This window comes from Thalia democratica, chromosome 4 (genome assembly GCF_965202585.1).
Source record: "Thalia democratica chromosome 4, ktThaDemo2.hap1.1, whole genome shotgun sequence".
Taxonomy (NCBI): domain Eukaryota; kingdom Metazoa; phylum Chordata; class Thaliacea; order Salpida; family Salpidae; genus Thalia; species Thalia democratica.
The window spans coordinates 22,441,135-22,458,117 of record NC_139168.1 but is presented as its reverse complement, the minus strand read 5'-3'; the positions used below and the strand labels follow the sequence as shown (position 1 = coordinate 22,458,117).

General features: G+C 24.6%; 1 protein-coding gene across 1 annotated transcript; it reads right to left on the bottom strand.

The window, feature by feature from the left end:
• Positions 1-3,111: 3,111 nt before the first annotated feature.
• Positions 3,112-14,266, bottom strand: LOC145833132 (REST corepressor 1-like). The gene is made up of 12 exons (XM_082940334.1): positions 14,175-14,266; positions 12,353-12,492; positions 10,640-10,696; positions 10,285-10,392; positions 9,661-9,792; positions 7,088-7,170; positions 6,344-6,459; positions 5,973-6,009; positions 5,653-5,695; positions 4,873-5,003; positions 4,102-4,200; positions 3,112-3,490 (listed from the first exon to the last, which is right to left on the bottom strand). The coding sequence occupies exons 1-11, from the start codon at positions 14,264-14,266 to the stop codon at positions 4,111-4,113; spliced, it is 1,029 nt and encodes a 342-aa protein (XP_082796460.1). The 3' UTR covers positions 3,112-3,490; positions 4,102-4,110.
• Positions 14,267-16,983: the final 2,717 nt, after the last annotated feature.

Genomic DNA, 16,983 nt, shown 5'->3' with positions numbered 1-16,983 from the left:
GAACTAAATTATTTTAGCTTATTTTTATAGCTAAACTTAAACATTATGTTCTTTATAAACTGTAATGTCGTATATTTTAAAGAAAAAGGTTAAGTCGAAAATTTATGTTTACTTGAAATATTTAAGTACTTTACATTTCCTGCTTTGTTAGTTCCTACAAAAATGTTTAGTTTGTTCGGTTTTGAATCAAAATAAAAGTAGTAAAAACACATCTTTTTTTTTTATAAGTAATAGTTTTATTTTAAACTTCATGCACAGTTTATTATAATAACCACAAAATTTAAACAAACACTCAGAGTAAATATGATTATAAAAAATCAAGTACAACTAAAACACTAATTTATAAGTTTTCGTCTACATATTTTATAAAAAGTATAATAAATGATTGAATTCGATTGATTGAATTAAAAAAATGAAGTTCTGTGTGTTTTGTTTGTTTCATTGAAACTTTTAACTCATGTCTGAATTATGAACAATCTAGTATTGAATCAGAGTTTGTGCTTGACAAGCTAAGATTAATACAAAATATATTAGAAAGTAAGTTTCATATTTAGATATTTATTTGTTTGTAGCCTAAAGATTTACATTTTACTTTCTTTAAGTCAAAACTACTAAGAATTTAAATTAAAATAACTGAAGAGTTGCAACTAAAAAACATGTGTACTAGATTTAATCTGCTAAGAAATATAAGCACTGTTTTTAAAACACTTTCACTTCGAACTATTATACTTATTTTCCAAGAAAAAGTCATAAAACAGCAAAATTAATCATACTCTTTTAAAATAAACTTTTTTTAGTGTAAGATTTTATACAGAAATAAAACTATAAAAGTAGCAGTTTTATGTAACCAAAAAAAAATAATTAACTCTACTAAAATTAAAAACTAAGTTTACTCTCTCTTTTGCACTATAAAGTTGTTTTAATAAGTTTCATTAGTTGTGCTGGTAAAAATATCGTGTTTTAGTTTAGTTTTAAATGTTAATAAACTGCGTTATACAAAAATCTTTAAAAAAGTAGATAAACACTTAATTTTAAAGTTGTTGCATTTAACTTAAAAAATTTGTTATATTAGTAAATAGAAGTAGTATAATTTTAACATAATAATAAAAGTTTTTATTACAGATTGTTAATCGTTGTAGAGGGAAGAGTAAGTCTGATGTTTTTCTAGCATAAAAAAAGTCTTAGGTGTGTACTTTATATTTTAACCAAAGTACAGTTTTTTACGTGTTCTAATAAGCAGGTGTTTTTTAACCATTTTTATAAATGACAAAAATAGTGTGCTAATTGTTATATATAAACAACTAAGTTAATTTTTTTTTAATTTTTATTAATTTAGGTATGAAAATACAGTATTTTACAATATAAAACGATATTGAAGTATTTAAAATTTCTAAATTTTCCTTAAGTAAGTCTTAATTCTTTGTGATTTTTTTGTTATATCTTTAAACTTTATATATAAACTATTGTACTTCAAAAAAATCGACAAATTTTCTATTTTATACTCCTTACATTGTTTAAAGTATTTTCAAAATATTCTTAGGCAAACAAGTTGAATATAATCAAATAAAAATATTTCGTATTTTGACAAGTAATAAGGTAAAAATAATGTGTCAATAACATTTATTCTTTTGAAATAATTTTATAAAGTTTAAATTTAGAATCAATACACTTATTATATTATTTATTATTCTGTATTTTAAAAAGTAGGTGTGGTCGACTTGCAGTAAAATAAGTATTTTTGTATTAAGATCGTTGATTACTTTTAAAGCTTTGTAAATAAAAAATTGTTTTTTTTAAGACAATTTCTTCATACTCTGAATAATACGATAAAGCTTATAAATTTATATTTCAATTAATAAGTACTGTTGTGTTTATCTTTAAATTCTTTACTTAATTAATTTGATACTACATTATTAGTGGGTTTAAATTAACTCTTAGACAGTAAAGAAATTAAGATTTTGAAAAGTTTTTCTTGGTAATAAAAAAGTTCTAATCATTTACATTATTAAAGGTAATTTATTTTCAATTAAAAGTACTGACTAAATTATTATTAGTAGGTTTTAAAAAACTCACCTTGTGCAAAAACGTCTTATTTCTATAATTAAATGTTAAATTCTTAACTAAACACTTTAAAGTAAAACTAATTGTTTCTTTAATTTAAGTGGATGCTTTTTACGTTATGATTACAGCAATAATATATAATCTACACAAAAGTTTTTCAATAAAATAAGGCAACAGAATGCTACTCACTGCTAAAAGCATTAAGATTATTACAAGAGTACTATTCGTCATAACCAAAAAAGTGATGAACAAAAAGTTAAATTATAACTTTATCATTTACAAAAACAAAATAAAAAAAATACTATTACTTCGGTTTTAAAATCAGTTAAGTGCTTAAAGCATCTAAGCTAAATAGATTCTGTTGTTATTTTTATGGATGCACGATACTTGAAATTTTGAACTTCACTAAAATACGTTTTAAATTTAAACTTTCATGTCATGGCTCCTTAAATTAAGCAATTTTTAAATTTAACTCAGCTACGCACAAGTGTTTAAACTTTAGTCACAATAAACATATATTTATCAGAGAAATTGAATTGAGTTATTTATAACTATATTTATGTGTTTGTGTATTAAGATTTTTTATTAGAAAAAAACAACTGGGTAAAGTAATTTTTTTAACCACTTAAGGACTAAATACAGAAAAAAAATTATTTAATATTATCTGTGAATTCATCGCTGTGGCTTACAAGTCGTTTTTAACTTTAGTAAGGGTTCATATTTAGATAACATTTTGAACAAAATACTAAATAGCATTTAATAAATCATAGAAAAAATCAAGTAATAAACTTATTTGTGTTTGAATAGTTTTAAAAACGCTGAACAAAAGTTATAAAAAGCATACAGCCATGACAATTTTACATTAAAAATATAAAGTTTATAAGAACAAAATAAATATTTCAGTTTAAATACAAAAAAAAAAGACAATTTCTTAGAACCGATTTATTTAAATGAACTGAATTAAATGATTTAAATTGAAACAACACTGTAAGAAACTATAACAATATTAATTGCCTAACTTTTAAATGAAATTTGTTATTTAAAATAAAGTTAAACAAAAATTAACTTACACACATATACTGGTTATTGTATTTGAGTTTCAAATGAAACCTTAAAAACTTTAATTTAATTTTCTCTTTAATTTAGATAAAATGCACAAATTTTGCTTGAAGAACTTTGTAAGCATTAAACTAAAAATGATCAAAACTTTTAACACAAGAAACATATTAATCCGAAAACAACACAAAACATCAAACAAACTTTTTTTTTTATTACGATTTATCTTATAGAGCTACCACTCATAGCAAATTTTAAAGTTAAAATAAAAATGTTGTTTGCTTATTTAATACTTTTTACTAAACAAATAAAACTCCACATAAAATATACTCGTTCATACAATCTCTTATCTCAGATGGCTATCTTCTTATATCTGTTGAAATTTGTTTACAATAATATAAGGACTTTTTTTTAAATAATATTAATTTCAATAAGATATTTATTGTAATGATCACTACTTGACTAAAACTTTTTTTATCACACATACAAGTTTTGTTCAATGAAAGGTAACAGATAACATATTTAATTCAATGTTAAAATTATTTTAATAATCAAACTAGTTTTTGTCACGTTTACCAAAGGTTTTTTCATAAATTTTCAAGGATTTTTAATTTAGATAATTGTTACTTGTATAAGTTTCTAAATACACTTTTAAAACTATTTATTTAAAATAGACACTATTTATTTAAGAATGCTAAAATTACAACTGTAGGTAAGCTTGGAAGATTACTAAAAAATCATCACATTTTTATAACTATATCAAAACTAAAACTGAACATCTCTATGGTAAAAAGTTATAAAAACACAAAATAATATTGAAAACTTTAATAACACTATTAGAGATTATTTGAGTAAAAGATTATCTAAGATATGTGCACAATAATTCGATAAAGTTAACAAAAACACTTAAACACCAAAAACCTAACATATCTAACAAAATAAAACTTATTTTTTTAATTTATGAAAGTAAGAGTTTTACCAAACCTTTAACACTCAATCAAAAGCATTTTTAGGCGGTCTCGGTATGTCGGAAGTTCCAAGCGAATTGGTAATTTGTTCACAATTCTGCTTCAGTGCTTGAACCTGTAGAAATTAAAACGTTGATTGTTGAAGTAACAACTTGCAGCATTTAATCAATGTATAGAGTGGTTGCGAAAAAAAAAATGCTACAATAGTGAGTTGGTAATATAAAAACAGTAGTGCTAATTCTTGTTTAAAAACTTTGATTGCTAAATAATACAAACAGGCAAATTATATTTTGAAGACAAACTTAACCTGCATTTAATTCCTAGCTAACTGCGGGCACTTCGACTTTTAATTTTTAATGGAAAAAAGGGTTCAGTGCGCTAAAAAACTGAATTATAATAGAAATTGAGCTTTTTGTATAAAGAAATAAACAAAGAAATTTTTTTATAAGGTGGAAGATATTTAACAATAAGGACTTTTAGCTACCAATGAAAATAAATTTTGCTGTCTAACCTAATTGAGAAAAAATTAAAAACACAATTATTTTAAATAGTAAAACTTTACTTACATTGCATATTTAATAAACCTAACTTCACAGTTTTAAAACTAAGTTCACACAAGATGCTTTCTGACACTAACTTATTTTCTAGTTAACATTTTTATTTATTGATAAAAACACATTATCAAACAGTTGTACACATCAAATTTGGTAATCTCGTTTTTTAAATCACATTTTTCAATTCTCAGCCTAAACTATTTAAACGAAAATATTTTACAGCACAAACGAACTTCCTGCCTGGTGTCTTGGTAGTCCCTGCCCAACTTCGCCTTGCACGAATCGAACATTGTGCGGTCGTCCACGCACCTGAACGATTCCATCTCCAGCGCCGAGCTGAGCGCTTTCGATTCCAACTCCCGTTCTGTGTGTAAGGTATGAATTAGTTTGTAATAAATGTTAATGATAAACCTTAAACTTTGAAACTTGTTCTAGTTAGGGTTGTTTTAGTTATACCAAGAAATAGTTTACTAAATAGTTTACAAATTAACTACAAATTACTTAAATAATAATATCTATTTTACTACTTATACAACAGACTAGTTTTAAATATAAAGAAAATGTCTAGACTCTAGATATTCTCAAGTAAAGAAAGAAGAATTTAAATATTAGGATATTGTTTTCTTTAACATTGGCAACAACAAGTTTAATATTTCAGTAGTAAACAATTCTTAACTTAAAAAAAAAGCATATGTAAAACACTTTGACACCTCAAACAGTTTTATCTATAGCTAAAATTTAAAGAGAATATAAACAAAACAAGTCATGAAAAAATATGCAGTACTGGTAAATTTGAACTTTTCAGGTAAAACGAAAGTTGTGTATTTTAAGTTTAAAACTATGTAATCAATAAATGACAAACTATTGTTGTAATAAGCTGTTAGAATTTTAAAAGTATATCGTCATGGATCAAATAACTAATAAAAATAGATAAGTAATTAAAATAAAAAATTAAATGGAGTTATAAATCAATGAAATTAATTTGTTTATAAAATTAAAAAACAAAAACTCACTAAGGTCGGAATATTGCGATTTTTCAATCGGCATCGGATAGCCCTATAAATAATTACACAAAATAAATAAATATATTAAAATATTTAATTAAATTAACAACGTTGTATTTAAACAAAAAATTATTCAAAAACTTAAAATATTACGTAAAATATAATTATTTAAACATGTACTTAACTTATGTTAATACAAATCAAGGTAATTTCATACCGAGATATTTTAGATTAATTTTATTTTTACAAATATCCAATGTACCAATGATATATAAAATACGATTGTTTTAAAACTTATTGATTGAAATATTTTAACAAAAAAATCTTACTTTTGATTCATCTTCAATTTCACAGATCCTTTTAGACCTAAAAATTTTTAAGTTTAAAAAAAGAACTAGTTTTCATTTAAAACAAATTAAATATACTTTAGATCAGTTTTTAAAGTAAAAAAATATTTAAACTTGAACTCTTCATCTTGGAAAATAGTTGTACCTACTTTTTTAAACATATTTTTCATTGGCGGACAAAATTTTGATTAAACCTAAAATTATAAAACTATTCGTCTGGAAAAGTATCATACATTTTTTTATCAACCACTCATTTCATTTTGCTTTGTGAAGGGCCACTATAAAACAAGAAAACAATCTTAAAAAAAGACATTATTAATACAATTATTTTACTTAAACACGGTTAAACAAACCTCTTGGAGTTTTTCTTTTTGCTTCTGTTTTGTTTTTTTTCTTGCAGCTGCTTCATAACAGTCGCCTTCCATTTGTAGAATCTCTCGACTACGTCTTGGGTGCTTCTGTTCGGTAACTGAAGAATTACAAATATGTTTAAGAGGTAACATAATAAGCAAATTAAGTGTCATGGTTGTAAATATATTAAACATGATACCAGAAAAGCAAGTTTTTGGGGCAAAACTAGTCTTGGTTAAATTAAGCTGGCCTGAGTTGGCTTCGAATGAAAAATAATTAGTATTAGTCAAAACTGTAAAAACTAGTTTAGTTGAATATTGTGGTTGACTTAACAAAAACGTAACTAAATAAAATTCACTTTAAGGTAAAAGTAATAACGAAAAACAAAGGAAATTAAGAACTTTTTGTCAGTGTTGTATAATGAAAACTTGAAACCTTTTTTACGTTAAAATTTTACTTTTTGAGAAATAATTATTTATTATTATTATATACCAAAACGTTTGTCAATTTAGATAAGTGTACTTGATAAAAACATAAAAAGTGATTTTTCTTATAAAAACGTTTAAAAAAAGACTTTTAAGCCAATCATGATATTCAATTAAGCAACTATCATTACAATAAACCCTGATAAGTATTATCTAGGGCAATTGTTCTCAATATTATTTGGTAACCTTGCAGGATATGAAATTAGTAAAAAACTTATTACTTTAGTACAGTTGTTTTTATTAAAATAAACAAAAACAAACTTTTTTGGCGATCAGGTTGAAGTCTTTTCCCATGAAGCTCAAAAGTTCGAGAAAGTGGTCGTGTTCGTCGTCCGTCCACATATCTGCAACAATTGTGACGTCATAAAAGAACAATATTGCACAATTATATTATGACGTAGTAAAAAAACATGTTAGAACTTTATGTTATTCAATGTTTGTTTCAATAAACACCATTTTCAGTTGAAATGTTTAAAGAAATACTGAAAGTAAAATTTACAGGTTGTGTCTTTTTATAAGCTTGTTTGAGTTTTGTGTTTCATTATTAAATCATTTCCTTTAACTTGTGAGTAAAGTTACATTGACAATAAAAAACATATTTTACATTAACAGTATAATTCAGGGTTAACACAGATCGAGCTGAAAATTATCTGGACTTTTCCTGACTTTTCAGGACCTCATTCTTAAATAAAACCTATTTAAAAATACATAACCAAAGACATGAATTTATGAAAGTTTTCAATCTTATTTCTATGCAGGTTTAAACAACAGTTCTTTTGCTGGACTCAAACATCTTACTTCCATGGCAACATCAGCTTTATTAACAATTTCATTTCATTAAAAGTTACACAGTACCACCTGGACTTGTTTATTGCTTCCAGTAAGTTGTTACGAAATTGTGGTCCGATGCCGAAATCCAAAATACATATTAATTTGATTCGGGCCATGTGATTATCAGGATCTTTTTGTTAAGCTCTGTCACTTTGTCAGACCAATTGGCTGAGTAATTGTGCGTGTTAAGCCCATTAGATTTGTGGTTGCGACTTGTGACTCACAAAACTTATTGATGGGATTATACTACTACCACTGCTCTCACAACCTACCACGCTGGAAATTGATCCGGCATTATAGAAATATGATACACCTCATTTTTATTAAAGTTTAATTAAACACCTTAGACAAAAAAAAAACTCGTTATCTACCACATAGTGAATTCACACATGGGATAATAAACATTTTTTTGCTGTGTTGTAAAAATTCAATTAGAAACAGAAAAAAAGATGAATTGTAAAAGCAAAATTTAAGAACGACATTAGCAAAATTCAGTTTTTAGTATTGATAAACTTTCTTATTAAGAGCATGTTTATATCCAATTTCCTGACTTTTTAAAAAAAATTCTTTTTCCTGACTTATGTTTTTTTTTTTCGTTTTTTCTGACTTTTTGGCAACCCTGATAGTTACTAGTCATTTTATATAACTTACTTAACTTTTTAAACTGTTTTAAGCTGTTTGTATCTTTATATACAGACTAAAAATATTATAAATAAAACGGAATACTTTATGGCCAGTCAGTAAATAAATATTGTAAATGCTTCATTCTCAAAGAAAATTAATAATTTTATTAATAATTTGCTTTGATAATCTGCAAAAAAGTGAAAACATTGTAATTAATTTTCAAATATAGCTGTCTTTGTTTATACTAGATATATGTATTATATATGTTTAATACATAAATTATATAGTTTTATAATTAAATCAAAACATATATTTTCTGTTTCAAATCAACAAATGTGGTTTTTTATTAAGTGTGAACTTTTAATATAAACATTTTTATTTTAAATAAATTTTCCAATAGTCAAATATTGAGACTCAGTTTTTGACTTACAATTCACACTATAAAATCAAATGTGTAAGTTTAAAATAAATAAATAAATAAATAAGGATATTAAAATAATAAATAAAGTAAAATTTAAAATTTGTGTTTAGAAACTTTAACACAAATCTTCATAAAAATTGCTTATTTGAAATCAAAACAAACAAGTATATAAATGAATGTTTAAAATATTATATATAAAAAGTTCTTAAACGAATACAGTGAATATTTAATTACTAATGATTTTATATAAAATGAAGTAGTAAAATAAAATCCGTATAAATTTGTACTTTCAATGCTTTCAAAATAACTTATAGACTTTTTTAAGTAAGTAAATATGTTTCATCATATAAAACAGTATTTACTAAAATGATCTAAATGTGCAGCTTAAACTTAAAAAAAAAAGACTATTTTATAATAAAAAACATAATAGTAATTAATACAAAAACGTTAAAAGGGGACCTGTTCATAAAATAAATACACTGTATTTAACACTATAGGCTTTATTTTTAGATAAAGCTTTATAGCAGGGTTTCCCTAAGTGGGGTATATTCCCTTGGGATCATTTCAGAAATTTAGGGTGCCGCAAGCTGCAAAGCAGGAGGGGGGGGGTGAGTAGTAAAGTGGTCATAAGAGGCCATAACTTAAAACTTACATTATATATTTTAGAGTTTGAATGATGACGAACAGTAAAAAACGGTCTTAGGCGTTATAAGGGTATTTTTTTTTAGAAATTTTGTCGGAGGGGGCATGACATTTAAACTTCTGTAAAGAAGGCCGTATTAGAAAAAATCAGGAAACCCTACTCTATAGCTGGTGACAACTATTGTAAATACTGAAACATATTTACTAGGTACAGAAAACATGATTATCTCACAAATATTAAATAAGAATAAAATAAATAGCTCAATTTTATAGCGATTTTAGTCTTAAAAGTAAAACAAAAATCATGTAATCAAACCGGGCAAGGGTGCGAGGTGTTGTATTTGTCTCGTTGCAGCCAACACGTCGTACTGACACAAGTTCAGAACGTACAATGCCTGAACCTCGTTGAAGTAGTGCTTGCGCGTCGCGTACTCCAAGTATTCTTGCACTGTTAGAATTGTTGTTAACAATTGTGTGGTCTTTGTAAACTTTTTTTTTGCGAGTAACAAGAGTGTTTGAGATAAAGGTAAAATAATATGAGAATCTATAATTATAAATATTATAAAATATTATTTAAAAAATATGCATCCTTATGCAGCTATTAAGTTTTGTGAAGTTTATCAAATGATTAAAAGAACTTCTATTCCTGTAAGAAACAAGTGATGTTTGAAAATAACATTAACTATGAATGGGAAACAACTATTAAGAAATTTGAAAGTTAAGAGTAGTTTTGTTAGATTAATCAAACTAAATATACAATCAAAAAACTATAATCATCTGTTTTAATTACTTTTAGAGTGATAAAACAGATGATATTGTGTTGCAAGCTAAAAGTAAAGTGATTGCTGAAAAAATAAATAAAAATAAAATTTTTACGCATGTGCTACTGGAAAACTAAATAAAAATAAATACATGAAGCAACTTTGTAAGAATAACTAACATTTATCTTTATTTTTATAGCTTCTTTTCTCGTCATAAAGGTATGGTGACCACATTAGTTTTTCCAGTTTTGTGTTGTTTCTGTAATCATCGAGTCTTTTCTTGTCTTCTGTAGTTGTTTATTTACAGATTATTTATGTATTTGTATATAAAAATTAAAACTGTTAAATTTTATTGTTTATAAACAGATGTTTTTCAAAAAACTTTGTAAAATTTACATATATTAAAAAAATGTTTTTACAAAATAATTTTAGTTTTAACAGCTTGGTATGGTTTGAAGTAACTAAAAACAGAGTAAGTAAAACATATCTATACAATAAGCATTTTTGTAAATGGTAATATATGTAAAAACAAACTTTCGACTAAATCAGGAAGGATTGCTTGGTACTGGGTTCCAACTTGTATTTTGTTTCCTGGAAAATTAAAACATCTTTTAACTGTTATCTCTTTAAAACACTGCTAATATTTCTAAAACTCATGTTTAAGCACTTTTTTATCAACTACGTTTAACTTAATATTAATTTAAACTACTATAGGAAAATGTGTGGTCATATTCATATATTGTTAAAGTCACAACGTTGTATTCTTTTAATATTTTAAACCAACGTATTTATACACACTATGAAACTTTTTTCATATCATCTAAAATTTTCCACATTATGTTTTTTTGAAAATTCGAAATGCTAAAAAGACAGCTGAAAATGGATCCAGCTCAAAGGTCTCCTTTTCTATATGCACTCTAATACCCAGGAGTATAAACAAACTTTTGCTCATGTACTTATTTGTTTACAGGGTTGCCACTGGTTTTTGAGAAATTTCTTCCAGGTTTTTGAAAATATACGTTTTTTTAGTCTATTTTTAGTTAAGTCTAAAGTTAAAAGCTGTGGTAAGTAGTATAAAAAAATTGAAAAGATATTGTAAAGCTACTTTAAATGTGTTTTTTATTAAAAAAATTTTGATGATGACAAATTTATTTTATTTATATGATAGATTTTCCGTGTCAAATCAAAACTTTATTACTTAACATATAATAATTGTTTCAAACTACAGGCTTTTTTAGCATAAATTATCAAATTCTAGGTTTTCTGGCAACCCAATGTTTAGTATTCACAGCATTTACAACAACTGTATTCAAAAAAACTAAAATTTAAAGTATTCAATTATACAAACATTTTCAAAATAATCAGTATAAAAACATGTATACATCTTATTACTAATCATCATCAGTAAAATAATAATTATTTAAATAGTTAATAAACACACAAAATTTATTTTTTTAACTTAAACTCCATCAATAATATTCAGTAAAATATTTGAAATTTATAAAACAAACTTTAGTTTATATACTTATCTAATGAATATACTAATTAAAATCTGTATATATAACACAAGCAACCATACAAATTTTGCTCATGTAAAACAATTACATTTTGCACAACGAATATGTTATAACTTATTGCCAATAAATATATACTTGAGAACTAAAAAACAAACTTTTGCTCATATACTTGACTAATAAAAATATAATGTGTATATATGTTATACAAACCATTTAAAATAAATACTAATTAGAACCTATAACGTGTCACACATTTCTACTGATATACAGTAAAAAAAAATATTATAAGCACCCTAATATACAAAGTAAACAAATTCTTGCTCATGTACTCATTTACCTAAAATTCATAGCATTTACAACAACTGTATTCAAACAAATTGTTACACAAACTTTTGTTCAGGTAAAGTAAATACATTTTTCTGAACATATGGTGTTATCACACGTAGATAGTAATTAATTATAATACCAACTTGTATTATGTTTCCTGGAAATTTAAAATATCTTTTAATTATTATCTCTTTAAACAAGGCTAGTACACAAAATCATGGTTCAGCACTGTTTTATCAACTATATTTAACTCATTATATCAATTTTAACTACTATAGGATAAAACGTGGTCACAAAGTAAAAAACTTTTCTATAAGCACCTTAATGTACATATATAAACAAACTTTCGCTCATTAAAACCTATGGTGTTATCACACGTATATAGTAAATATTATATACAAACTTTCGCTCATGTACTCATCGTCGTCGTCTTCCTCATCTTCTGTGTCGTCCAGCATCATTTCTTCAATCGGATCCTCGTCCTCTATGATCTTCTGGTTGGATCTCTGCGCCAATCTCCCAGATCTTCTGCTAGTCATGCTTCTGTTGGAAACAATTTGTTTTTTAGTCTTTTTTTTCAATCAGTTAAAGCTACTTGTGAAAATATAAGTTGAAAAAATTACCTTGTTTGTTAAAGAATTCAACTGAGGCTGTACTTCAAGTTTTTGTTAAAACAACTTGTTTAGACCAGTCTTTGAAAAAACAATATTAAAATCTACATCAGCCTGTTTATACTCTAATAAATGCATACAGACAAAATTCTAGCTTGTCATACTTTTGTTGGAAATAAACAAATTGTTTATTAAAAATTTTAATCATTTCAGTCAGACTGAAACAAATGCTTTGCACGTGAGTTACTGCTTGTTTAAATCAGCAGTTGAAAAATAAAATACTCAAATGTTTACAGCATATTTATTGTCATTTAATGTATACAGCCTCTTCTGATTGCCATATTTTTGTCAAAAATATAAGTTTAGACCAGAGTTTCCTGGACATTTTTATCTGTGGTGTACAAATTGATAACCGAAAGGTTTTTTGTGCACTTAATCTTAAGATCAAATATTTTAAGCGCTTTTTTTGTCAAAGGAGTTGGTGACAACTTTGGACTAAAATAATTCATCATTTAAGAGCTTTTTATAGCTAATGTCTGTTTTAAATTTGCCCGATTCCTGCACATACAGGATATAAAAAGGAGTTATTATAATTTTTATAAGGTTATTATTTCTCAGCTTCAATAAGTAGTAACCAACAAAACACTATTTCCTTATTAACGTGTAATAAATTAATGTGTTTGAAAAACTACAATTTTATAGAATACCACAATACCTAATTGAAAATTGTGAAAAATAGCTTAACAGTAAATGTTTTGTAACTCAAATTTCATTCAGTAAAAAAATTAGCTGTTTAAAAATAAATTATACATAATAAAGTTACAACTAACAAGTTAATTAACTACGTGCAGTTAATGTTAATGGATATGGATACCAAATGAACTTCAAAACTGATAAAAGTACTAGTAAATAAAAAATATAATTCAATTACTTTTAATAATGTTAAAAACTTGTATTTAATATATTAAATTTGTTATCACTATAGGCTACAGTTAACTCTAACTTAAAACAATGATCAAAATTGTAAACTTTTATAATAAAAAAACAAAATAGAATCTTAACTTCATATTCAGTTTTTTTTTTATACTTCTACTTCTGACTATACAGCTTTAAAAAATATACCTAATAAAAAATTACATAAATAACTAGTTTCTAAACTGTTTGTAACCAAAAAGTGTATCTGAAATTTAAGCTGTTTAAAAAACCCACACTAAGTTATTGGTTAAAGAGTTATAAAAAACTTTAATGATTTTATAAATAAGCTTTTGAACAACTTACTTACATTGTTTACTACTTATATTGACAGCAAAACTAAAACTATAAAAAAACAATAAAAACCTAAAACTTAGTAACTTAGCAGTACAAAACACAAATTTTTTACAATTTATAAAAAAAAAGATTCTTTTTTTAATAAATTCACTTAAAATTGGAAAGTTCAGTAACTTTTCATGTAAAAAAATAAAGAGTATAAAAAACTAACTAGAAAATAAATAAAACATTTTTTGCATGTTAAATTTATGCACATGCACCAAAATGTTTGATAGTAAAACAAGCAAAAAAATAAAGCCTTGTATTATATGTATATATTAATATCTGGCTTCAACAAAAACATACTTTTCAGATATTTCTGAGCTACTTGAAACTACTATCTTATTTTCATTCTCAATTGGTTGTGCTTTGCTGTTCTTTGCAACTACTAAATCCATTTTGTATTATCTAAATGCTGCAGACAACTGTTTTTATGCAAAGTAGTTTAGTTGCTTGTATGCATTTTTCAAATTTGTACACATTCAATCTATAGTTATAATATTATATCTTGTAAATTCGTCTTTTTTGTACTTTATTTTTTCAACTATTCTAAAAACATCAATATAAAAAATCATTACTTACTGTAATTTTTAAAGAAATTAATGTTGCAAGACTAAACAAAAAGTTTACTTGAATGTGAAATTGATTTATAAACTAAGATCATGAGGATTAAAGTTTATTTTAATTTGTAATATTTCACCTTAGCTGCCACAAATATTTATAACTTAAGACCATTAAAGGGTTATACTAGCTTATTTTTTACAAGTTGATAGCATTTTTTAGAGATTTTTCTTAGCAGTAAACCTTGTTATCATTTTATAAAAAATTCACTTAAAGTCTATCTTTTTCCATATTTTTAAATAGTCTTCTTCAATTTTACCCCTCTTATGGCCTTAACAAAGATAGTAATTAGTATTTAATTTAAGATATCAAGTTCAGTACATTTGTTGTAGGAGGTGCATAATGGACCAGAATCAGTTATGATAAAAAAAAAAAACATTTTAATTTTTTTACAAAAACTATTTTTTAAGATTTAAATATTTTCAAATAATGATAAAATTAATTTAAACGTTTATCACATACAAAGTAACAGTTTCCAACATTTTTAGCTACATGCTGTTTCATAGATTAGAAAACCAGGGTGACAAATTAGAGTTTTAGAAATTGCTTTCAGATTTAATAACTTTTTTATTTAGGTTTTCTAAATACCTTACAGGTTGTCTAATCTAATATCAGGTTTTTTAAATACATTTCTATATTAGGCTATATATTTCAGACCAACTGATTTTTTTCTTTAATCAAAGGATATCCACGGAAAACTAGTAAAATTCTAGAAAAAATATCAAGAATTTTTTTCTGATAGGAACAACTATTTTAAACTAATGTTCATACTCTTTTTTAACTAAATTTTAATATCAATTTTAATGTCAGTAATACTAAACTTTTTTCATCAAAAGTATTAATTGAGTTTACTTTTATACTTCATTTAGATATTCTTTTCAAGCCTCTAGAGCGTTTGAAAAAAAAAATATCAATATAATGTACGAATATTAAAATTTGGAGTTTGTTTTTGACCCCTTCTTTGGAATACTATTTTTTTTTTAATAATTTAAGTTTTTTGAAAACTCAAAACCCTTAAATAAAAACCCTTTTTTGTGCTAAAAGATAAGTGGTTATTTATTATGTTATTTAGTAATTTATATATACAAATAACTACTTGATTAATATTGTACTACATAAATAACAAGTCAAATTTTCCAGAGTTTTTCAATAAAAATAGCAAAAAAGTTTAGGTTTATCTAACTTTTTCAATAAGAAACATTTCAAATATGCACAAGTACATTTTTGCTCAAATGGTCTAATATGCACAAATGGACACTTTTGCACTGGGGGTCAATTTTGCTCAAACGGTCATTTTTTGCACAAGAGTAGAAAATTAACAAAATTAAAGAAAAAAGAAAAAAAAACATATAAAGATAAATCAATAAAAAAACAAAAAGGTAGAAAAAATTTTCAACAAAGAGCAAGGGTTAGGTGTAACAGTGGTAATAAAAATTAACAAAAATTATAAAATTAAAAGATAAAAAAAAATTAACTTTAAAAATAAATTATTGACCAAGGGTATTAGTGACAAAAAAAATTAAAAATTTATTAATTGAAAAGCAAGAAGAATAAAAATATAATAATTTATAAAAAAACAAAAAATTATTAACCAAGTGATAAAAAAAATAATTGATTCAAGTTAATATAAGAAAAATTAAAACATTTTCAACCTGTGCAAAAGTGTCTTTGTGCATATTTGATCCTTTGGCTACAAACTAAAAAAGATTCAAAGAAATATTATAAATACACCAAGCTAGCCTGGGTTGTGTTATAGTCAAAAAACTAATGAGCAGAACAGTTTTAAAAATATTGTAAATATGGTTTAAATACCTAAAAAATATCTAACATAATAATAAAACAAAACATTAAATACTTAATTAAAAAATAAGATTTAAGTCAAAAACTAGTCAGAAATTTAGGAAAAATATTCAAACTAACCTTAGTTTTAGAAAAAAAATCATACAAGCCTGAGTAGGCCTGATTTTTTTTTTCATTAGCTTGAGTATTTTGAGTGTATGACAAGCCTGATTTTTAGAACAGATTTTTTTTTAATTATCATCTCTTTTTATTGATAATTTTTCTTATTTCATTCAAATTCGTAAGTTAAGTTCCCATAACACATAAACTCAGGAAATGTATTTAGTTATATATCTGGTGTATACCAAACTTATCCTTTAGTTACATACTGAGCACAGATTTTAAGAGTCAGAGGACCACTGAAGTTTATTGTTGTACTTCTTCATCAAAGACTTTTCATCAAATTAACTTAAAAAAAAACTATTTTATAAGCTTTTTGGAAAATTAGTTTTATATAGTATAAATATCTATACTAACACAATGCAAAAAAGTTGAAAATTTAACTTAATTAAACTGTCTAAAATGCAGGATTAGCTTTCAAGTAGATCAAAATAATGGAATAAAATATTCTAGGTCTCCTGATTGCTTTAAGGTATATCAATTTTCTTGTCCATCAAAAGTTTATGAAAAAATTACAAACATTTGTATATATAAA

What these genes read in the sequence shown, in the direction of transcription:
- LOC145833132 (XM_082940334.1), bottom strand. Translation starts at nt 14,266, where the DNA reads ATGGATTTAGTAGTTGCAAAGAACAGCAAAGCACAACCAATTGAGAAT. An exon ending in CTATAAAAATAAAGATAAAT is followed by an intron (nt 9,793 to 10,284) that starts GTTAGTTATTCT and finishes CAATTCTAACAG; the next exon opens with TGCAAGAATACTTGGAGTAC. An exon ending in TCAACCTGATCGCCAAAAAA is followed by an intron (nt 6,460 to 7,087) that starts GTTTGTTTTTGT and finishes GTAATTCTTCAG; the next exon opens with TTACCGAACAGAAGCACCCA.